Source organism: Notothenia rossii (genome assembly GCF_949606895.1).
Source record: "Notothenia rossii genome assembly, chromosome: 9".
NCBI classification, from domain to species: domain Eukaryota; kingdom Metazoa; phylum Chordata; class Actinopteri; order Perciformes; family Nototheniidae; genus Notothenia; species Notothenia rossii.
Window position 1 is genome coordinate 26,632,614 of NC_136907.1, and position 25,927 is coordinate 26,658,540.

At 40.9% G+C, this 25,927-nt stretch overlaps 1 protein-coding gene across 1 annotated transcript; it reads left to right on the forward strand.

Annotated features, from left to right (window-relative positions):
- The first annotated feature begins 21,017 nt into the window (after positions 1-21,017).
- On the forward strand, positions 21,018-24,474 carry LOC307020905 (uncharacterized protein). Its single transcript, XM_079652602.1, has 2 exons — positions 21,018-21,212; positions 22,444-24,474. The coding sequence occupies exon 2, from the start codon at positions 22,452-22,454 to the stop codon at positions 23,253-23,255; it is 804 nt and encodes a 267-aa protein (XP_079508728.1). The 5' UTR covers positions 21,018-21,212; positions 22,444-22,451; the 3' UTR covers positions 23,256-24,474.
- Positions 24,475-25,927: the final 1,453 nt, after the last annotated feature.

Genomic DNA, 25,927 nt, shown 5'->3' on the forward strand with positions numbered 1-25,927 from the left:
ACACAGGATCAAAGCCAACTTCATGGCAATGCAGGTATGCCCGGTGTGGTCGGTGCTATTGTTTGGACGCACATAAAAATAATTGCGCCATCAAAAGATGAGGAGGTGTTCGTCAATAGAAAGAAAGTACATTCCATCAACACGCAGATTGTTTTCATTCATCATGATAGGGGGACTTGAACGGCGGTATGGGCTGTTATTGAAAGTGTTTAAGTGCTGGAAATATGCTCATTGGATAATAGTTTGCAGGGTGCTTTTAATTGCCTCCTCGATTTAATGCAATTTACGTATTTTTATTGTTTGCTCTCTCTCTTTAACGTGCATATACAACGTCATTATCGTGGTCTGCACAAACTTGTCATCATGCGTGTATTCTGCTAACTGCACTGTCCATAACTATTTGATAGGAATACATTTCTAGCCTAGGCTATTTCCTTGTTTTTCGGTGATTTAGTGGGCTCGTTTGTGGGATGTTGCGGATGAGTTTCACCGAGACCGCCTACTCTGAACAACCAATCACCGTACTGACCGCTTCTAAACTCATGCACGAGAATCGACGTCATCCATAGCAACGGCGCGTCACTCTTAGTTCACTCTTAGTGATTTATCCTTAGTATGAGTAGGTCTCAGCGGCTTTGTGAATAACTTTTAAGAAAAAACTCCTACGTAAAATGTTTTAGCGCGAGTTAGGAGCACTCCTAGCGGTAAGATAAAATGCTTTGTGAATACGGCCCCTGGTCAGCACCGATGCAGACTCGCTGTTTGAAGGCTTGATAGCCCACTCACCCTCCACACCGCTCTACACTCGTTGGTTTGGAACAGCACTTAATGTGGCGGACCCTTTGCGCGAACGTGCAAACGGAGGGGTAGTGTGTAGAGGTAGGGTGTAAGGGGCATACTTGCCAACCCTGAGACCGCAGAAATCGGGAGCATTTCAAAACCACCGGGGGGGGAGGGGGTGCTAGTGGATCGCCGGAGCTGTATTAGATTAACATGCTTATTGTAGTTGTAAGTGCACTGCCTTGCCTGTAGCACCATCCTTGATGGAGCATATGTGTGGGCTGGAACTGTATTTTACAGGAAAGGAGTGAGCAGAGGGTCGAGTTGTCGATTCTTGTTCTGTGACTATCTTCCTCACCGTCTCAGACTTTGAGTTGCGCGTGCTACTAAAGAGACGCGCTACCATGGAAACCAAACAATGGTGTAGCTGTATTAAAGTCAGAGTGGAAACAGTCCTGAGTAAATCTGATTTTGTCAGAAATCGGGAGAAATGCGGGAGAAATATGACCCCGGGAGGAAACCAGGAGGGGGCAATGAAATTGGGAGTCTCCCGCGAAAATCGGGAGGGTTGGCAAGTATGGTAGGGGGCGGTTTGGGATTGGGCCTTAGTACCCCCCATGGAACTAAGAGCAGATCGCGTTCACACCGGAATAAGTTCCCTGAGGGAAGATTACGCAAATGAAGCCGCTGACGTCACTTCTTCTTCTGCCGAAGTCTGCGGCCGGAAGTCCCCGGAGTTGGGGACTGGCTGAGTAAATCGCCAGAACCCCGACACCTCCTCATCACTCCACCGCTCCCATTTTTTTTTTTGTGTTGCCATAGGTTAGTCTCTCTCCGTTGGTGTCCGGAACTAGAACTTAGTTCATGAGAACCTTTTCACCCCCTTTTCAGTCCCTGCTAGAGAGCAGGTACTTTCATGGGAGAAAAAGGTTCCCATTTCTGATTGGCTGGGCGGATTGCAAACCACGCTTGGTGACTTGGGACTTGGGGTTTTGCCCAGTAGCGTGGCATGGGGAACAATTTAGGGGAAGCCCATTTTTTTGGGTCGTGGGTGGTCAATAACGTAACCAGATGAGTGATTACAGCGCCCGGTATCATTTTACACACATTTGTATCACACAGATGCAGGACTTGCACACGCCTGTTCTAACCGACAGGTCCGCACGCAGTCTCCAGCTGAAACTCTCTTGTCTTATTAATGTAAGCATTTGACTTATTAATGTATGCAGACAATCACACAATCTATGTGATTTTTGGATTTACCGTGCCTCTCAATTGCCCGTGACAGGTTGGCAAGGTCGATGAATCCTGAAGTTGCCCGAGGATTGTTCAGGGAGCACGAATCCTTGTCAAAAAAAAGACATGGCCAGCAAAATAGACGCTGAAGTTTAGCGCTTTCAGTTAGCCACTCACTGCGGACATGATTGTCCTCATTGAACGTCCGATTCGCTCCGTTTTTCCTCTGTGTACACACAGCTCGAGTGCGGGCATTGGTCTGAAGCCTGGCTTCCCTTGGCCTCTGGGAGAAAACGCCACTGGTTTTGCCTGCCTCTGAACTTGATATTGATTGGGACTTGACTTGTGACATGATTTTGGACCTGATTTGGGATTTACCTTTGGATTTGATTGGTACTTGACTTGATTATGTTTTGAGACTAAATACCTCTTAAGCCCCACGGACCCGGTTCCGGGGCCGAAATCGCGTCATTTGCAGGAAACAACTTCTAAGGAACCTTAATATTTAACAAACTATGAATATTGTATATCCATATAACGGGAAAAAACTTTTTTCGAAAAAAACACACAATGCTAACAGTGTCCCTCTGAATTAGCCCCGAGCGAAAAATGCTAACCTATTACTGCACCGAAAATCACTCCTAGCTCCCTTATTACTTATCCTAGCTGCACATCCAACACATCGTTTATGATCGTAAAGACACAGAATCTAACGGTGCCCATCTCAAGACTGAAAGATACAAACTTGCGACGTTATCAACAAAAACGTACATCAAAACATGTGGCGCTAGGTAGCCTACAATGCTAACATGGCTTATCTTGGTTTTGTCTGGTCAAAACTGGTCTTCAATGGCATTAAAACGATAACAACGATGATGTAGTTAATCCATAGGTTAATATCCAATGTGGCAGTGTCCCCTTTGAAATGTTCTGATAATCTATAAGCAATAAAACTGCAATTCTGTTTTCAAATAGTAGAGCAGGCCATTCTTACGGCCCGTCCACACAGCAGCGTTAAAAAAATATTCCAACGCTTCTGCCCATTCACTTTGAATGGGGTGACGTCACTTTGCCTCGCTTTTCACCGAACGGCATTGTGGGGAAGCAAAGCGGAGATTTCCAGGCATCTCAGGATTCAAAAGTTGAGCAATGTTCAACTTTTGAAGCTGAGGTGGAAGCGTCAGCTAATCAAATCCCGTTTATGCAAATCTGACAGTACAAGCGCCAGCCAATCAAACCGCGTGCAAGCTGGGAGTGACATACCGTTCATTTTTTATATTCCTAAAAATGGAGGAGAAATTAATTATTGCGGTAGCAAATCAGCCGGTTCTTTATGACCAGTCCCTATTAACTTACCAGGATACAAACCGGAGGAACCAGGCATGGAGGGAGGTGGCAGAGACAGTGTGTGAAACTGGTAGGTTTTCGACTGTTTGGGGATTTTATATCCAGTTTACTTCGTTTTAACATTGCTATTCCTTTGTATGTCGCGGGCGGGAGATTCATGTGATTGGTTGTTGGTCGCGTTGCTCGCAAAAAATCCCCAAGCTTCAGATACGCCCACCTCCAAGATATTTTTTCGCTGCTGTGTGGACGTACCGTTACGCTCTGTAGGAAGCAGGGCAGGAATTTCACGAGGGCCACTTTGGCCTTGTGCCCTTAAAAATGATATCTGCCATAAGGCCACAGTGGCCTTGATGCCCTCTCTGACTAAGTTTTGTGGTTTAGCAGTCTGCCTCTTTTCTGACACGGCTTCAACACCAGCATATTTTGAAGGAGAAAAAAAAAATCAGCGGTGCGCTTGATTTGAGCCTGGAATGCACCGCTCGGACGGTCTATGGTGACAGTTGACATCAGTCTAGGACCTATCTCCGCCCACCCCCTCACGCGTCCGTGTGCGTAGGACGGTCTAGGACCTAGCTAGCTGATTCTCCGCTCAAGAAAAGGCTGAGGTGAGGTAAGGTTTTGTGATGATCCTGTTTGCCGTTAAGTTTTTCATTTGTCCAGCTTTAAGTGTAATTTTATGGATAACATTACTATTTATTGCTCGTATGGTAATGCATAATTATAATATTTTGAAGTGTTTTTGTTACTACTTGGATAAGTTATGTTGCAGTTGTGTTCTTTTTTTATTATTATCTAGTGCTAGGCAGTTAGCGCTGTGTTGTTAGCTGTCAAAGACCTCTGTGCAGACTTATTTGACCACCGGCGATCGCAGACGGAAGTTCAAAGTTTGCTGCTCATTTATATCGCCCAATTTTCAAAACGGTAATGAAGAGAATGGAGGGCGATTGGCGTTTAAGCCTGTACACTTCAACAATTGAAGATCTACTCCTCATCAAATCCCAGGGTTGTGCTCCTGCTGAATATCAAAGTGATGAAGCTGTGGCAAGATGGTGGGCAGCTGGCATCAACAAAAGGAGACCCAATATTCATCCCTATGGTCAAAGGAACCCCAAAAGTCCAAATCTCCCTGACTCGTCATCATCTCCATCTTCAAGTGACTCAGAATAAGGACGCACCTTGACGTAGGCCTGCTACCACAGTCTCACAGTGAGCCAAACATGTCTGTGCTATAAGAATCCTTTGTAGTTTTAATAAAGAATTTGTTTAATTGCAATTTGGTGTCCATTGAATGCTTAATAAATATATATAAAAGTATTGTAAATGCATATACAATCGTAGTCACTTCATATGGTATGTTAAATAATTGTTTTAATTTATGGCCTTGGTGCCCTGGCTTTTGGCCTTTGTGCCCTTAAAAAATGTACAACTCAAAAGGCCAAGTGGCCTTGCCCCTAAAATGACGAAATTCCAGGCCTGGTAGGAAGATTGAATGCGCGAACATGAGTGTGTGCGGGACGATTTCCCTTCGATTCAATTGGCTCTAACAGTCAGAAAGAGATGTCACATGTCAAAATCGAAGAAGGGGGGCCAGAGATAAGGAAAATCCACCCAAATGGCCCCAGAAGAGTTTTTTTTTTGCTAAATCTGTCTAAAAAGGTCAACTATCACTTGTTTTGCATCAATCTTGATACAGGGTACTATATGTTGTACTTTGTATTCCTAAAGCTTTTAGTCTACTAACCCATCATCCAAGATTAGTTTTCACTATAAGTACAAAATACTTTTTGGACGGACACTATAATTTACAGTTTTTTACCATGTTCAATCTGAATTTTCTTTTAAATAAAAAACATCTATATTGATTCTGACTTTTCTACATCCAACTCACAGGTTTATCATTACTTTGAGAAAAAAGATTATTAATTTAACCCTTTTAGAAGGGAAGATATGGTCATTTGTTCTGGGAATGTCATTTTCGAGCCTGAAACCTGAAAAACAGGCTTGGGGCTTAAGAGGAACTGTTGAACAGTGACTTTTTCCCACCGCTGAATGGTTTAAAACTGACATGCCAGTTTGGCTAAGTCTGCTTGTGTCTGCATTTTCCAAATCTGGCTTGGACATTTAATTGATACGCATTTATCTATAGTTGTAATATATAGCAGAAGAGTATGGACTGTTGGCAAGGGCATTGCTTTGATATACTTCATAAATAAACTGTATGCCAGCATGTTTTTTTTCCACATTTGTGTTTACGCAGCTTTTTTGATCTATCAAAAGTTTATAATGTATTTATATATAGAAATTGTATTTATTGGGATAAACCCCTTGAGATGCACCATCTCGTTTTCAAGGGGGTCCCGATGTAGAGCCTTGGGAGCTGTCAGTGAAAATATAAATACTACCTGAATTCAGTCCTTGAAACCTGTTATCAGGAAGGATGTTTTTAAAGTGTAGCTTTGACTAGTAAAAGTGATGGATTCATTTCTGCACACTTGCATCAATCCAACAGAGAAGAAAGGACCTTGTCTTGTGGCTGACGATGCAATGCAACCACATGGCCAGCATTTGGTGTGGGGAAACCTTTTCCTTTACTGAGGGGCCACACAGAGATTTTCCTTTACTTTCCAGCAAAGCAATCAAAGCAAAGGACAAGTATTCATTTGTTAATTTTATGTGCTGTTAAATTATTCTGGACCTGATGATTAACCAGTTAGCGATTTGTGCAGAACCAATTAATGTTTTCTCACAAACCACAACGCATTTTTAAACATGTCGGATATAATCCCTTGGACTTCTTTTCCCTTTATTTACATGTGTTTTCAATGGTTGTATTATAGTTGATGTACCTCTGCAAAGGAGGTTAAGTCTTCAAATTGCTTTGTCTCTCGGAGGGTTTCCGAAAAATGCACTGGCCAGTGTTCATGATACTTGCAGGTAGGGTGTAGAATGAGCCAAGAAATAACCCATTACATTTGGGAACAGAGCCGAATCACAGTCCGGAACATGAACTAAGTTTCACTTTCTTTAACATTGCGAGGTAGACATTTTATTGTATTGTAAGATTGTAAAGGCAATACAAAAGTTTAAAAAAAAAACACATTCAAAGAGGTCTCTTGTGGCAAATAAGACAATTTATGACTACTCTCTGTTGGAATGATCTACTTTTAGCGGCCTTCTAAACCCGAGTGTTACCGCGAGCCAAACAGTAACTTAGTGGACTGCTGACAGCATTGTGGCCTGAGCTGCCCTGTGCCTCCTCATCCTCAGAATCGATGAAGTGCACAGCCTGTCATAAATTGTGAGAGAATATTGCTATGCTCCAGACAAGAATATGCGCCCTAAAGAAGTCTGATCTGAACTCAACAACACTCTGCTGGCGAGTTAGTTCATCAGGATTGAACTGGACAAGATTTAAATGGACATCGATCTGTGCGAATTGGATTTCTACCTGCTGGGAGAATACGGTTGTTAAACGTAAGGATAAGACTGTACTATCAGGAAGTCAAGATTTATGGACTTAGTGCTGCCAAATCAAGAAAAGAACAGAAAAATCCTTAAATGAGGAATAAAACACGACATGATTCTAAATGTGGGGGCCAGTAATGTCTGCAAAGGTCAATCAAATGTGCCAAAATGGGATTTCATTGAGCTGCTTAATTGTCTGGACAACCTGGAGGTTCTTTATATTATTGGACCACTGCCAACGGTCAACATGGGATCAACAAGTTCAGCAGACTATGAGGGCTCAGTAGAACTATGCAGTCTGTAAGGGATCAATTATATTGATAACTTCCATCTGGCATCTCTTCAGGCCAGATGGCCTTCACTACCCATCGGAGAAGACTCGCCCTGACACACAGCACCCTCAATGTGGCGAAGACATGACATCACAGCCTCAGTGCGTTTACAACCAGCTCATGGATCATTTTTCTAGTTCTTCTTTCCTTCACACTCCCCTGCCTCACCCCCTTTGGAATAGACTTGTACAAATTAATGTCACTGCCATATTTTCTTCTGATATTGTCATTTTATCTCATTTTATCGACTTACATTTCTAAACATATTTCTCGATGACTTCTGTGTCACTTAGAGCACTTTGAGTGGCCTTTTTGATGAAAGGAAAGTTGCTATTAAATCACCTTTTCTGTGGTCTTTGTTAATGATAGATGGGACTTTCTATCACCCAGGGAGAGATGTGTGGGGCTTTTGAGATGAAGTCATCTCAGGTCCTTCTAATCTCACTTCCCCTTAAAAACCTGTTAAACCCGAGCCTGTTTTTCAGGTTTCAGGCTCGAAAATGACATTCCCAGAACAAATGACCATATCTTCCCTTCTAAAAGGGTTAAATTAATCATCTTTTTTCTCAAAGTAATGATAAACCTGTCAGTTTGATGTAGAAAAGTCAGATTCAATATAGATGTTTTTTATTTAAAGAAAATTCTTATTGAACATGGTAAAAAAACAACCTGATCTCACCAGAATGCGTGACTCCACCACGACTCCTTAACACCGCATTGCGTGGTGGAGTCACAACATTTGTTACATTTACGTGTCGGCACCACGCAAACAACGCCAATGTAAAGTGAATGAGGCTCCTTTGTCGTGGTGCACACACGCATTTCTACAACGTCCCGCAGTGAGCTTTTTATTCTATAAAACGTTTTTTAAATCTACTTTATAGCTTGTAGTAACTCACGGGAGGCTTGTTTTATTTTATTTGTATTCATAATCATTTTTATTTTTCGTCAGAATGTATTATGGTGCATTATTTACCAAATTTGTGTTCTCAAAAAACAGTGCATTGTGTGTAATACAACTGTGATTTTTATTCAATTAGTTATTTTTTTAAGGAAGGCCGGAGCTTCAGCTGTGTCAAATAAATTGTTCCCTTTAGTTTACGTTATTTAAAAGACAATTATATTCCTATTTGATCAATAAAGGGGTATTGTAGGCCAATATTAGTCATTTAAAAAATATATAATGATGATAATGATGGTGAAAACCACTCCCCCCACATCGGAATGACGATGGCTACTGACTTTTTGTTTAATATTAATAATAATCATTTTTATTATAACAACAATAAGCCAGAAGAAGATTCCGTCGTTACCACGGCAACGTTACGTCGCGCTTGACGGCAACGTGACGTGGCCACGTTACGTTACGTTACCCACAATCACCTCACTTTCATTAATTTCATCTGACAACGGACTACAGTAAGTATCTAAAATCAAGGGGAGTTTATTTCTTTAAAACACGAAATAATATTGCTTTTATTTATTCCACTGTAGCACAGTCACTATAGCGTTTCATTCCTGGATATTAGGTTGAGTTTTGTAGTGTGTTTAGCTTTTACAATAGGGTACGCGCAACCTACTGTAGTGGCCACGTCCAGCTACCAGCTACTATCGGCCTTCCGTTCAAAGTTTTTAGCTGGATAGCATTTATAGCATAGACATATAAGGAGTAGACGCCGCATCGACCGCTACTGCCTATTGGCGCTGACGAGCCGTGGGGCTGCCATCTTGGACCGGTCACCCGCTCCACTCAGTGTAATCTGTCTGGCAGGCGCAATGAAGTGTCAGCGCATTTAATCAATCATAACTCGCTGAATACAAAACTGATTTTCACGGGGGGGGGTTTCTGCAAACGTCATATATGTAGGCATGATACCGGACACATGATTCGGCGTATTTTAATAATCATACTAGGCTTAACAGCAATAGAATATTCTGGTATTTGATAGCCTATATCAGGGGTCGGCAACCTTTTTGATATGAAGTGCCATTTTAAAAAAAAATTCTTATCAGCGTGCCGACGATCGAGAGGGGGGGGGGGGGGGGGGGGGGGTTGAGGAGCTTGACGCCCGTGAACTATCAGCCGGAGGGCGGGGGGAGCCTCGCTGCGGGGAAGCAGTGTGTGGACCTGTCAACGAAACTTAAACATTTACTACATTTAAATAATTGGTTTAAACGGCATAATAATAAGGACAATCGTCCGTTCTGTGATTCTCCAGAACACACATGTTATGATATCACTTAAGGGTCATGCAGAGTGAGATGAACTCGCTGTCCCTTTTAAGAGAGAGAGAGAGGGGTGTGGCTTGTGCATGTGTGGATGGCAGAGCGACAGTGAGGGAACGTGTGTATGTTTCTGGAAGTGAAACGAAGCAGCAGAAAAACAGAGGTCTGTCTGTGATGTATTTTGTGAAACAGAAGAACAGCTAAATAAATGCAACGGCCTCCCAAGAAGAGCTCGCCTCTCTCCAGTCATTTAAGCTAAAGTGGGTTATTGAACCTGAAGCTTGTTGCTGCTGCCCTCCTCGACTACGGTCTGGGAGCCGACAGGAAAGTTCAACACACAGATGGCCAGTCCGCCCCTTTGTAGCATATTATTTCGATGAGCAGATCGCCACTGGGCTTTCAACTAAAGACACAGCCACGCAAAAACTGCGGCATTTGTACAGCTCCTTATGGGTAGGCCTACTGCAATTTGTGAATTGCTTTCCTCTGTGGTGAAACGATCAGCACTGCACCACGGAGGAAAGCGGCAGAAAGTCACCTGGAGTTAAAGAGAGCGGGGCTGCGTTGCGTGCATGGCTTCCTTCTGCAGGTAGACGCGCTCTGGCGGCGGTCTCGTTCAGGATCCGAAAATACAATTTAAATATTATTGCACACTTATTCCACTTATTCCTAGTGTGCCACTGGTTACGGTGCCGCGTGCCAATGCTGGCACGCGTGCCAGGGGTTGCCGACCCAAGGCCTATATGTTATGTATGATAGGTATTTTGCAAAAGACACACAATATATAATATAGGCTAATATATACACACACACACACATATAAAAAAACACTAATGGTCTATATGATAGAGAAGCAGAAGCAGATTGTGTAGGCCTACTACCCAGCTATTTTAATAAGTTGAAAAATGAAGAAACAATAATACATTATACATAGACAGAAGTTATATATCAGTAAAAATGAATATCTATATCTATGTCCGAAAAAATGAAAATCTACATCTATATCTATATAAAAAATGTAAATGTTCAAGTTAAACACAAGAACATGACACAACCCCGCCCCAAACCATATTTACACAAAGTCGCTTATGAAAGTTTAAATGAGCTAAAAGCCCTGAAAGAGTACTGTTTTGCAGAGCTTCTTTATTGTGCTCCCTTTCTGCAGGTCAAGAGAGGTGAGTTTGGCAATGTGGTGTAGTCTTATTTTCAGAAACACAGACACAACCAATGACAACAAGTTGGAATAATGTTTGTCAATGCCAAACTGCGTCTCCTCAATGTGTTCCCCAAGCTGAAAAACATCCTCCGTTCCAATCTCCTCCCGGACGATGTAGGTGACTGTCGACACCTTTGGAGCTTGCCTTGTTGAAGCTTGGCGAATCACCCTCTCTGCAGCTCTCAGCACCTTCACTGTGCCTTGTGATGGAATCACTAGGCCACCGTTGTTTTTCAGGGCTAGAAGCTGGTAGCTCTCATCAAATGATGAAGGTACAGCATCTCTGACCAAGCTTGCACGGCACACATCACAGGACAGCTTTCGCAGAATCTGCCGGACTGCAAATCCTGCGATGTAGACCAGCGCATTTTCCACCAGACCACCAAACCGAGTGGGAAGATAACTGTGGTCACTCACAACAGCCGAAATGTTGGCGAATGGAGATGAGTGCTCTTCAGCAGTTTCAGCAGAGGACATCTCTACCGCAGACAGGGACACAGTGTGATCTTGGGCTGCCACATTGCCTCACTAGGTGAAACACCACACCGAACCATCAGACGGCGGAAGATGGCCTGGAACTGGCGTGCAGATGGATTGTTATTCCAGCCACCTTGTATGGAAAACAGGCACACAATACATACGGGGCCGGCCCTGATCAATTTGCTGCCCTAGGCAAGATTTTAGCAGGCGCCCCCCCCCCCCCCCAAATGCAGACACTCCTCTTTGGGGGTCCGGGGGCATGCTCCCCCGGGAAGATTTTTTTTTTAATATTGAAGTTAAAAGCATCAATCTGGTGCACTTTGAGAGCAACATTAAGAGATCTATGGATACATCTCTCAACATCCATATGAAACAGAACTGTAAGCAGATTTTCTTCTTATTTATGGATATTTTACAAATCACTCTCCTTTTAAACTGTATTCTATTAATAACAACTTTCTTTTACTGTCATGTAGTATTTTATACTATAAGAGAATAGATGAAAATCTATTCTCTTATTTTTGTCTAACTATAATGATCATTTAAAGGTGTGCCTTTACCTCACTGAGCTGAGGTTATCAGAGCCTCTCAGTCTTTCAGGAGAGAGCTCTCTAAAGCTCTCCCCCCGCGGCCGCTTACACAGTAAATTCCAATGTTAATAAAAGCTGTATACGTTTTTTGGGAGTTTGATTTATTTTAAATTAACACAAATACAAAATGAAAACCTATAATTGCACACTAAAACCATGATTTAAAAAAAAGAACTATTTCACATAAACCTCTGGTTTTTACTGGAGCTTGGGCGGTTCAACTTGATTTGGGGGGGGGTGCGCCATAGTGTATGGGCGCTGTACAATATATAGGCGTAGTTCTGTTAGTATAAGATAATAAGATGTACTTTGTTGATCCAAAATCGGGAAATTGTGTTATGAAATAAAAAATAAAAATATTTTTTTAATTTCTAGCTTTTATTTTTTTTTCGGCGCCCCCCATTGATTGGTGCGCCCTTAGCATTCGCCTATACTGCCTATGCCAAGGGGCAGGCCCTGAATACATACATTACTCATAAGTCATTTTCAGAATTTATTGCAATTAAAAGAACATCAACCCTACCTGACGCTCTGATGGAATTAAATAGGAGCTCCAAGTGATCCTGGCTGAACCTGTAGGTGAGGACATACCGCTGAACTTGGAGCAGTTCAGGAATCATCAGCATCAACGTGTCGATGTTAATGACAAATCCGATGACTGACAAGTACCTGCTAAAGAAAAAACATTTTATTACTCTGATCATGGCAAAACATATACAGTATACTTGTAGGACACTTAGCTAACTAGGAACAATGTAATTGCAGAACTGGGATAACTTGAGAACAAGAACACATGCAAGAACACATGCGATACATACCATTTTGACACCTACATGTGCTTGATGTTGTGTAATACGTACCATTAGAAGCATCTGGGACCTAAAAAACATTGAATACAAGATCATTCAAATAGAAACAAAACTGCAGATTGAAAAACATTGAAACAAGAGAACATCATTTCAACATACATACCCTCCTTCTGACACCTGCAAAACTTGATGTTGTGTAATACATACTATTTAGAAGCATCTGGGACCTCAAAAACAATGAATACAAGATAATTCCAACAAACAAAACTGAACACAGAAAAACATTGAAATAAAAGAGCATCATCTTAGCAGACAAAACTAAAGGAAAAAACATTGTAACAGTAGCATCATAGGAACCTGATGTAGAGAACAGAGCATCTTATGAACTCGATGCATAACGGAACAGATTATCGTTGAACTCATGTCGTGAACTTTTCATGCATGAATAACAAGCACTATTTTAATAGACCTCTTAGATCGGTGAAGTGGTGTTCCATCTTTTGTCACCAAAGTGAGCAAGTACTCCCTGGCTCTTGACAACAATGCTTTCCTCTCTATCCAATTCAAAGCACCCAAGGGAGATTTGAATCCTTTGGCACGAGGATTGAGTCCATTCATTGTGTCAAACAGCCTGTCAATAATCTATAAAGAAATATCGGCATCTAAATCACTATCATTACAGTGTTTCATTAGGTATCAGATAGTTGTAATCAATATTCATCTATTCAAGATATAAAGAGAACAGAGTACTTATTTCTAAACTGTATGTTCAACGTGCAACATGCAAACTTAGTATTTGCTTGACTTCCTTCTCTCCATAGGCCTGCTTTGTGCTACAGCAAATTTCACACAGAGCTTTACCACTCTAAAATGTGTGAAGGTATGTGTAAGGTTATATACAAACTTTTGTATTTATGAATATGCAATATCACGGTTCATGAAAATATTTGCATGTTGAACTTAGAGAATTATCAACAAATTGTTCCTGATGCTCAAATCACATTTTGATCAATAATTTTTTTTTAAAACACGTACTTGGTTCTATAATCACTAACTGTTTACCTCAATGAATTCTGCCGTTGCCTCACAGTCTTTAAACTGAGAGTACCTAAGATCCCTCATTGTGCGGAGAGCAACTGACACGGAGCGACTCAGTGTTTGTGCAGCCAGAGATACCCTCATCTTGTGGTTCTCAAAGTAGACATGTTTGTCTGTGATTTTTTTTGGCAGCATGCAGTCCGTCTTTATTTTGCACATCATTGAGATGATTGATGAACCTCCACTTGATCTGTCCGGTGGTCGTTGCAATTGGACTGTATGCCTGCAGAGAAAGATTCAGTCACTGCTCAAACAAGTACAAACAGCAAAATGTTGATCATCACGTCCATCCATAACCGTGCAAATGAACAGACAACAATATTTAGATACAACTTTTAGCAGCAGAGACATAACTTGTACAAATAGGTCTACAACAATCATCATTTACCTGCAACATATTACGTGCCAACTTCAGCATGTGGCATGCATCCATCATTACAAATACTTTGTCACCAGTCGAGGGATGCGGGAAACTGGTTTTAAGTGGCTCCTGTCGGTTTCCCTTCAGCTCACACCCAAGTTGGTTGCACATGCTGACGTTGGAGGCATGCCCATCCATCGTGACAGATACCACCCGAATGCCCCGTGCATGCAGCTCCTCCAAAGCATGACTGAGAAGGACCCTTTGTGTTTCAGGTGACAGAGACTTCGTCAGGTAATATGCAATGGGAGCCTTCCAATGTCCTTGTAGGCCAACCACCATGAATACAAGAGCCTCAGTAGCAATATCGGTCTCATTGTTTGCATCACCCATGTCTACAAAACCAGACATTGACTGGTTATGTGGATTATATTGCACATGTTTTCTGATGGCCATGGCATCCAACATGAGTGCAACACATCCATATTTAGCCTGGTCTTCCTGGCATCTTCTCTCCAGTATATCCAGCATCATCTTGTTCAGGCCAGGCTTGCCATCCACCGAACACAGCCACCTGTTAAAAAAATGGAGAAGTAGCTATTTAACGTATTTGCAACCGTAATTTCCAAAAATGAAATTGAACAACCTTAAGACTACCTTTGTAATGTATGTGGATGAGGGAGGGGAACATTTTTAGTCTCTCTGAGTTATTTGTATGCCTTTGGACCATGTAGATGGAGTGTGACGGCAAACTCTCTGTGGTCCTTTGAGTACTCATGGCCCTGCTTTGCCTTGAAGTCTATTTGAAGATCTGAAATTTTATGAGAAAAAATTAATAAGTCCTTTTCATATAATAACAAAGGAGTTTAATAAAGAGTGTAACGGCCCGTCTACACTACAGGCATGAAAAAATCTTGGAGCTGGGCGTGTCTGAAGCTTGGCGATTTTTTGCGAGCAACCAATCACATGAATCTCCCGCCCCCGACATACAAAGCAATAGCAATGTTAAAACGAAGTAAACTGGATATAAACTCTCCAAACAGGCGAAAAAACGATCAGTTTCACCCACTGTCTCTGCCACCTCCCTCCATGCCTGGTTCCTCCGGTTTGTATCACGGTAAATAGTTCCGGTCGTAAAGAACCGGGTGATTTGCTACCGTAATATCTCGTTTGGAATATGAGGAAATGAACTGCGGTCTGGCTCTCCCAGCTTGCACGCGGTTTGATTGGCTGCGCTTGCACTGGCGGGATTTGCATAAACGGGATTTCATTGGCTGATGCCAAGCATCGAGTCTCAAAAGTTGAACATTGTTCAACTTTTGATGCCGATAGATGCTCGTGATGTTTGCAAAGCCATGCCATGCTCCCCACAATGCAGTTCGGCGAAGATTCAAAATCTTCTACGTCACCCCATTCAAGTGAATGGGCGAAGCGTTGAAAGCATTTTTTGATGCCTGTAGTGTAGACGTACCGTAAGAGTAAGATGTACATGAATTTCAAAGTGCTAATTTCATCTTACCTGAGTAGAAATCAAGCCTCTCTTTGAGTTATTCATTAATGAGGTTCTTTACCCTCAAATCCCCCAAAAGACTCCTCACTGTGGTCTTTGCCCTCTTTTCTCTAGCCATGGCATTCTTCCTCTCTCGCTCGAGACTCTCCACTCTTGCTAAAGCTTCATTGAGTCCGGCCTTAAGAGCAGTAGGAGAAGCAGGCAAGACATAGCTATGATCCTAGTAGAAAGAGGGATGAACATGGTTTGAGTGATGTTTCACTTCACACACATCACTTTGACACAACTAGAGTATGGCCCACATTCCTTCTTATAGTCATCACCTGTCAAAGCCACTGCCAGCATCATGCGTGTGTGTGTGTGTGTGTGTGTGTGTGTGTGTGTGTGTGTGTGTGTGTGTGTGTGTGTGTGTGTGTGTGTGTGTGTGTGTGTGTGTGTGTGTGTGTGTGTGTGTGTGTGTGTGTGTGTGTGGATATGTGTGTGTTGGAGATATTAAGTGTTGTAATGAAGCTGTAAAACAGGAAAAATAAAAACATGATTAGGATTATTTAGAATAACAGAAACATCTGTGCAATACTCTATATGCAATAATAATTTATCTGAGCAATACTCTGGCATACATTATGCATTTATACTGTGCATATTGTTATATTATGCACATATTTTTACATACTTGTTTTTCTTATATCTTCTACTATATATTTAAATTCTACAATGTAACAATCCCAATTTCCCCCGGAGATCAATTAAGTATTTTTGATTCAGAGTGGGACATTGGGTGGGCCCCACTGGCCAGTCAAATCCTCTGGAAAAACTCCAGTTCCACATTTTTGTTCCACTCCATCGCCGATGCCCTTTAGCCACTATTAAAACTCTGGGTTGAACACTTTCTTTACAACACGTGTGCAAATACATGCATTTAAACAGATTTTTCTAGCACGCACCTCCACTATCCAACTGTGCCGGTGACAGCTAATGTCATTTAGCTGTATAAACTATAAATGCTATCCAGCTAAAAACTTTGACCAGAAGGCCCGAGGCCGCTAGTAGCTGGTAGCTGGACGTGGCCGCTACAGTAGGTTGCGCGTAGCCTATTGTAAAAGCTAAACATATTCCTAATATCCAGGAATGAAACGCTATAGAGACTGTGCTACAGTGGAATAAATAAAAGCAATATTATTTCGTGTTTTAAAGAAATAAACTCCCCTTGATTTTAGATACTTACCGTAGTCCGTTGTCAGATGAAATTAATGAAAGTGAGGTGATTGTGGGTAACGTAACGTGGCCACGTCACGTTGCCGTCAAGCGCGACGTAACGATGCCGTGGTAACGACGGAATCTTCTTCTGGTTTATTGTTGTTATAATAAAAATGATTATTATTACTATTAAACAAAAAGCATTTAAAATACAGTCAGTAGCCATCGTCATTCCGATGTGGGGGGAGTGGTTTTCACCATCATTATCATCATTATATATTTTTTAAATGAATAATATTGGCCTACAATACCCCTTTATTGATCAAATAGGAATATAATTGTCTTTTAAATAACGTAAACTAAAGGGAACAATCTATTTGACACAGCTGAAGCTCTGGCCTTCCTTAAAAAATAACTAATTGAATAAAAATCACAGTTGTATTACACACAATGCACTGTTTTTTGAGAACACAAATTTGGTCAATAATGCACCATAATACATTCTGACGAAAAATAAAAATGATTATGACTACAAATAAAATAAAACAAGCCTCCCGTGAGTTACTACAAGCTATAAAGTAGATTTTAAAAACGTTTTATAGAATAAAAAGCTCACTGCAGGACGTTGTAGAAATGTGTGTGTGCACCACGACAAAGGAGCCTCATTCACTTTACATTGGCGTTGTTTGCGTGATGCCGACCATACTTGTCAACCCTCCCGATTTTCGCGGGAGACTTCCGATTTCATTGCCCTCTCCCGGTTTCCTCCCGGGGTCATATTTCTCCCGCATTTCTCCCAATTTCTGACCAAATCAGATTTACTCAGGACTGTTTCCACTCAGACTTTAATACAGCTACACCATTGTTTGGTTTCCATGGTAACATGTCTCTTTAGTAGCGCGCGCAACTCAAAGTCTGAGAGGGTGAGGCAGATAGTCACAGAAAACAGAACAAGAATCGACAACTACTCTACTCTCTGCTCACTCCTTTCCTGTAAAATACAGGTCCAGCCCACACATATGCTCCATCCAGGATGGTGCTACAGGCTGCAAGGCAGTGCACTTGCAACTACAATAAGCATGTTAATTTTAATCTAACAGCTCCGGCGATCCACTAGCACCCCCCCCCCCCCCACATTTTGCATTTTGAAAGGCTCCCGATTTCTGAGGTCTCAAGGTTGGCAAGTATGATGCCGACACGTAAATGTAACAAATGTTGTGACTCCACCACGCAATGCGGTGTTAAGGAGTCGTGGTGGAGTCACGCATTCTGGTGAGATCAGGTTGTAAAAAACTGTACATTTTAGTGTCCGTCCCAAAAATATTTTCTACTTATAGTGAAAACCAGTGCTTGAATTGGGCCGGTACTCACTGGTACGCAGTACCGGCACTTCTGATTTTTACCCCTGTGGTACCGGCACTTCTTACTGAGTACCGGCAAGGTGCCAGTGCTCATTAAAATGCCGGGACTCAGCCGCCGGCGGCACCTCATGACAACAAATATGCGCAGCCGGCGGCCGGCAAATATGCCCAGCCGGCGGCATTTCATGACGCATCTATGACGCACCGCAAAGATAGACTAGAGCAGAAAAGACATCACATAACGTTAACATTTCGAAAATGTTAGCGTGGCTTAATAATAGTGCGAAAAGACAGCGGTTGTCGCCGGACAAGGATTCCCTCTCCTTTCCTGCTGAAAGATGGTGAGTGTACTCAGGGACGAGGAGTCATTTAACCAGCCGCCAGTAGGAGTCAGGCTTTACTTTCTTTTATATCCATAAAGAAAAAGTAGATCTGTTTACAGTTGTTTCATATGGATGTTGAGAGGTATCCATATATATCTTCCTTTTGCTCCCAAAGTGCACCAGATTGATGCATCTAACCTCAATATTTAAAAAAGAAATTCCCGGGGGAGCATGCCCCCGGACCCCCCAAGGGTGTCAGGTCCACTCCCCATTTATAAAAATAGCACTTTACCCCTGCACCCCCTCTAATCTCAGATGCAACCTGAGTCATTTTGTTTGCGTACAGTGAGCCTTTCTAAAATATACAGTAAAGAGACAAACCCACCAGCATTATAGAATATACTATATGACTTTGAGCCAAATACTTTTTTTTGGCTGTATAAATAAATTGACTTGAAACAGTTGCTGATTTAGAGTACTGGCACCTTTTTTATTCCAATTCAAGCACTGGTGAAAACTAACCTTGGATGATGGGTTAGTAGATTAAAAGCTTTAGGAATCCAAAGTACAACATATAATAAGTACCCTGTATCAAGATTGATGCAAAACAAGTGATATTTGACCTTTTTAGACTGATTTAGCAACAAAAAAACCTCTTCTGGGGCCATTTGGGTGGATTTTTCATATCTCTGGCTCCCCTTGCTGGATTTTGACATGTGATATCTCTTTCTAACCGTCAGAGCCAATGGAATCGAGGGGAACTCCCACATAGTCCTTATTTGGTCATGTGTGAGTGTTAGACTGACGCATAGCCAAGACCGGAAGCAGCAGCCACTCTGGTGGCTACCATTAGCAGCTAACTTTTGCGATTTTTACATAAAAATGGAATTATGGATTATAAATAAGACAAATTATTGCCCAGAAACTTTATCAACCTATGGATTAACCGATTCAGCCGCCTTTTTTTCTCGTTTTAATGCCATTGAACACGTCTTTTGATCAGATTAACAGCTACGGTGAGACGATCTCCCTAGAAGCTACGTAAAGGTACGTGTTGTGATGTCTGTCTTTGCTTCCCCTGTCGCAAGTTCGGATCACTCAGTGATGATACTATATACCTAAATAATCTGTGGAACCTCAGCTTTAATCGGATATCTTGTATATGCAACTACGATAAGTAATAAGGGTACTTTTATCTTGAGTTCTGTGCCAATGTCCGTTAGCATTTTTCGCTAAGGGGTCATTTAGATGCTTCTTATGAGACTTGTGTTTTGTTTTGGTAAAAATGGTTTATATCGTCAATTAGCTGAGATTATTTCCGTTAATCTGGTATAACACATTAATAGGTTCTTAAATATTAAGATCCCCTGAGACACAGTGTCGTGAAAAAAGCGGGGACCTTGGGGCTTAACAGGTTTTAAACATATTTGGTCAGATTTCAGCTTTATCAAATTGAATCGGTGTCAAGGGGAGAGACTGAATTAGCACTTAATATTATCTATCTGGGCCCATTTAGAATTTCCTATTGCATTGGAAAAATTGAGAAAATGTGTTTCTCTCTCTTCTCGTATGTAAAACAGGGTAAGATACTTAGCTTCATTTTTTACTTCAAAAAAATCTTTAAGAATTTGCTTTTTTCAACTTTTCTTTCTCTAAGCTTATTAAGATTTGTTCTTTTTAGTGCTTTTACAAATGTCCAAGAAATAAGAAGGGATTCCAAAACGTATTGGTAAACACCAAAGATGATTTTAAGTGGTGCTTTTGTCTTAGTTTAAAAAAGATAAGGTTAAGTCAACAGCCCTGCTTAAAAATATATAGAATCTTCATTGCATTTATCAGCATTTCTGGCCACTGCACAATATGTTATGGAAGATAATTGATGAAATGGTCTAAACGGATATTTGGACAAAAGCGCAGCAGGTCAACCACAAGGGTTATATACTCGAGGGTCTTCAGTTGAATACCTGCAAAACAGACCTGACTTTAGAAGCTGCTGTCTTTTATCTCTTGGGTGTCAAGTGTCGGGATGATGCTAAAACAACAGGTGCATGTGAAAACACGCAGCAAAAATACCCACGAATCGCACCGGATACACAAATATACATTTACCGCAGAAACAAAAAGGGGAACTTTATTACACTAATACACTTGCAATCGATGCAAATAATTATTATTTAATTTGTGCCAGGAACAGATGTTGAATTGGACCCATTTTACATATCTGAGTCACCTTCGTGTGTCATGCTGCAACATTTTCCACTTGCATGTACTCAGAATCTACTGACGTGTCAAAAGGCCTTGCGTTATAGGTGCATGACATTAAATAGGAACTCTAAATAAAGTTTTTGAAGAAATTGTGGCCAAGACCAAAATAAGTACATGACACTTAAGAAACGGAAGTATAGAAGTGTAATCCTCTTGTCTCAACTAAAATCTGCTGTGGGCCTCTTGACATGACTTAGCTATCTAAGGCAGAAGAGATGGCTTGTCATTTAAAAAAAAGAAGAATATTGTGTCTTTACCACTTGACTACTAAAATGCTATTAACCAGGATCAAAATAATCTCTGGTCAATGATTCTAGAGCTATTTTATCGTAAGTGTGTTGCTCAGTATGCCTCTAACTTTGAATAGTCTGCCACACGACAGATGTTTGCGTGACCAGCTTCAGCCTCATACAGAACACAAAACCACTTCCTTTTCTTTTTATAGTCCAAATGGAGAAGTAAGCAGAAGACAGCCGGATGATTATGCCATTCATTTGGATTCTCATCATTTGACATAGTTCTTTTACACACCGCTCATCTCTCTTTACTCGCCGTACGTTTTTATTATTTGATTAAACCATATTCTTCTTGGAAATAAATCAAGATCATCAGCAATGTAAGTGCCATTTATTAATACTTTTGTGTTTGAGATATGTAAGTTCTGACATCATGCAACAGAGAAAAATAGTATCAACTTAATGTTTAGGCCTTAACTGGTAAGACTTATAAGAATAAGGAATATGTTTTAACGTGTTGATAGTGTTTTTGTACGGTTCTGTTCTAAATCCTGATGATAAAATATACTTTTTGCACTGTTTTCTACATACAAAATACACAGTAGGCTATACGGTATAGCAAATACAGTATGGGCTTATCTGTCACTTTAGCATGAATTTACATCAGTTTTAGGAATTTGCTGTACAATTACAATCATGTCTTCATAATTATGTCCCCAAAACAATGCACCAAATATAGTTCTGAAGAACTTCTGTAAATGAGTAAGTGATGAATCTGAAATGAATCAACTACTTTATTGGAAACTATGGCGAAACATTTCAAACAAAACAAAAACATGCACTACATTGTGAAAGCTAAATTGTGTTTTTGTTTTAAGTGATGCAGCTGGTTCCAATGTACATGTATGTATGTATGTATGTATGTATGTATGTATGTATGTATGCATGTATGCATGTATGTATGTATGTATGTATGTATGTATGTATGTATGTATGTATGTATGTATGTATGTATGTATGGAATTAAACTTATGGATAATATATCACACATCACAAAGGTCCATTTCAGAATACTAAATATTACAATGACGAATCATAAGATTGGTATACTTAAATCATACAGTGGGTAAAAGTTGGGCTATTTATAACATGTACTGCTGGGTAGCGTCATATTATATTTGTGTTAACATATATTAGTTTTTTACAAGGCAACATTTGCCTTCATGATTTAGTATTAAAAACACTGTATAAAGTAGCATCAAATAATCAATATAAGAAAATGAGTGACTGGACAATATATATTAGTTTAATCGCAGAACAAAACGGAAAAGTGTATTTGTGGTGAATCAGGAGTATTGTGTTGCAGAAGTGACAAAAAATAGTTCTTTTTTTGTAAGTATAGATATTATCATGTCAGAAAGACCAGACTCACACATCTAATACTTAAGTTAATGTCCATAGTAATAAATGACTCATTTTTATTTGACTAAAGCTGCCCCATTGATTATAAAGTGAGGTACTGTGTCCGAGCTTCCATCTAACTGTTCTTCCTGTATCAAATCTGTATTTCAAAAACTATTTTTTTACTAAACAGCTATCTTGTCTTCTCAGATAGCAACATGAAGGGACTGCTCTTCCTGTTGTGCTGCGTAGAACTCCTTGGTTCACTATTGTGCGGTGCTCAAATCGCGGGAACTACTGCTGCTGAAAATCTGAATATTCCAGATCCTGCCTCAACTACACAAGAAGACAATTCAAATGCAGACTCCACTTTACCAACTTTTAAAAAAACATCCCTATCTGATCACACAAGTGAGGCCAGCATTCAGTCTGAGTCACCTTCACCAGTCTCCCTGGACGTCAGCAGTCATAGCATTTCAATGCCATCTGGCACACATCGGCCTACCACCATTTCTACTGCCACCACTTCTACCACCACCCCTTTCCATATGTACAGGAAGGAATGCCTTCAATTGTTCATGGTGAGCGGCGGACTGATCATAGCGTGTACCATTCTGCTGGTTTCTACTCTGCTGTTGATATGGAAGGTCTGCCAGCAGAGCAGACGCATCAAGGCGCTGAGCAGCAACGCAGACCTGATCAGCACCTCCGGATACTGGATGGGAACCGCCAAGAGGAACAAAAGCGTGTCAGAGCTAGAAGCCAAAGAGAACATGGTGTTGATGTCTGACATTGGTCAAACGCAGGAGGAGGTGGGTAATGGTACCCCCAAGGAAGACAGCGGGAAGGTAAAGGAGGATGGACCAAAGGAAGAGAAGAAGAAGGAGGAGGAAACTGCAAAGAGTGAAGAAGTTTCGGCTGGTCCTGTAACCGTTGAAGAAGAAGTCACTGACTCCAAGTCCACCGAGGCCGCATCCACCTCCAACTGTAAAGGCACTGAGGAACCAAAAGATAAAGTCTAGGGTTAAATGTGTGTGCCAATGCGTTTCCTGAGCACCTGCCTTTACTTCCCTATAGCTTTATAATACAGTAAATAAGGGATTCTTTTTTTCAGCAGCTTTTGCTTTACAGGAAGTCGATCAACCGCAGCTAGATGTGTCAAACTGTGCACTGAGCATTTCTGCTTGAAAACAATTGGTTGATACTGTACTTCTTTGTTATTAGTGATGTTATATTGAAATGTATCAAAGGGATATTTTACCTCTACAGTGATTTTTTTTTAACTTTAACTAAATGTGTTATGTCAATAGATTTCACATAACTGTATTAGGCTAATTGAAAGCAATAACAATACGTCTACATTACATGTCACTTGTTAGACGCTTTTATCCAAAGCGACTTACATACTCAATACTGTGAACAATCCCCACAGGAGCAATTTGGGGGGAAGTGTCTTGCCCAGGGACACAACGACATGCTGACTGCTGTGGGGTTTGAATCTATGACCCCCTGATCCGAACACCAATGCACAACCCACTGCACCACACGCCTCCCTGTCGTTTGGATACAAAATATTATTTATAACTTAATATTATTGCTTTCAATTAACTGTGTACCATCAAATACTCATCACCAGTTTCCTTTTCAAAGAAGAATAAGCTGGTAGGTGGATCTTAGACACCCTTAATCCTTACAATGATTTAAACGGGTGAGTTGTATAAACATCAGCACTGTCCCGTTGTAATGAACAGGTACATTAGATAAAGACACCAACATTTTTTTTTGTTCCAACCGGTAAACATGATTATTTCCGCTTTGGCGTTTTGTAATGGTGGTGTATGGAGATTGACTTGCTTTCGCAGCAAGCCTCAGATGGCTAATCGAGGAAATGCAGCTTTTGGCACTGTTACATTGGCTTAATTTTTCACCTGAAAGTGGCCCCTTGCATTCCACTTCCAGTTTGTAAAGTGATATTTTGATATAGTTTTGCTATCATTATTTACTTTTCACTTTTCTATTTACAATACATAACAAATGTTCTTTTTTGGGGATCTTCCTGTGCCATGAAGGCATTTGAATAAAAAGAAAAATAATAGTGGTCGGTAATTATAAGTGGTCATTTTGTAGGTAATTCTTTTTATATAATAATGTGTCATAGTCAATATGTGTTGTGAAAAACCTTTTGAGATGTACTGTTTTGACATACGCAACCAAAAGAGGAATAAAACCCGTCCTGAGAAACCTCAGTCCTGAATTATTTTTACCATGCAGCCACTTCCGATTTTGTGTGTGTTTATGAGAGAGAGAAAGAGAGAAAGAAAGGTTTGCATGATTAGCATACAGAGAAAGGGCCTCCTCCAGGCAGTGCCACTCAACTCAGAAAGAACGCTCTCTTCCACCTCAGCCAGAGCTGACAAGGCCATACAAATATGCGTTTGTTTCCATCGTCCTGCACAGATATTTTTTCATTTGTTTGCTTGTGACGTCATGATGGATGGGTACTCTTCATTAAAAGTCTGAACAGTTTGTCCCTTCTCAATGCAGCTCCTGCTTCAACCCCATAAAGCAGCGGGAGGGGGAAACACTTGGAGTTGCAGGTGATGTGCAAGTTTAACAATGCAGTAAAAGTTATAAGTCAAACCTTAGTCAGTGTTATTGTCAAATATATACTTTTTTTTCCTGTGCATTGCTAACACAGTACACATTGTTGTCTTAGCAAGTTGTAGAGTGACTGACAGAATAAGTGAGGGATTCATTTGTAAGCCTTGTTGTAACGGCCAATGAAAGGCCACTCCATCTCAATCAGTACAGGTAGGGACTGGAAGTAAAGGCAGGCAAGAGAGGAAAGTACAGAGAGAGGTGTGAGTAAATGGGTTCTTTGTTTAGTTTACATGACAACTGAACAAAGACAAGTACAAATGAGCAATCACTCTGAGACGCTGTGGTTACATAAATCAGGAATCCACAATGATGCAACATCGTTTTGAATTGCTCACAATTGAAACTAGAGTGGGAAGTACATGGGATTATGTAATCGGATTAAAAAAATAATAATAATAATGGGTTTCATGTATAAAGCACTTCAGGTTTGACTTCAAATCCCGAAGTGCTACAAGCAGTGAGCATGAACAGTATACAAACATTACACAACACGGTACAATTAATAAAAAGCAATAAAAACAAACAATACAAATAAAATAAAATAAAAGGGGGGTAATAAATAAATAAGTAACTATAATCAGCCCATGTTACATTGAACAAATTTGAAACTTAATTACAGTTACTTTTCATCAAGTCTTTAAAGGTCTCCTATTATACTCCTTTTCATCAATATATTACAGGTCTCAGATATATACAAAACATGGCTGCGGTCGAATTGTCAGTTTAGCTTAAGAACCTTCTGAACGGAGTGAAATGACCCGGAAGTACCTCAGTGGTCGTCATGATAAGAGCCGTTCGAATTCTCTAGATAGAAGATAGAAGAAGATGGACCTTTATTAATCCCCGGAGGGGGAAATTCAGTTCTCATTCATAACACTCCGTTCGATGTCTTACTATGGGATGCGCCTCATCGCGGAGCAAACAGAAGCATCAATCTCATTACGCCAATCCTGATTGGCTGGTGATCTTGACGTCGGCGTCAGGGAATCCACCCACCCTATAAGTAGCTTGCGCCACGTCATTCAAACACCTC

Coding starts and splice junctions, on each gene's coding strand:
- LOC307020905 (XM_079652602.1), top strand. CDS start 22,452: ATGAAGGGACTGCTCTTCCTGTTGTGCTGCGTAGAACTCCTTGGTTCA.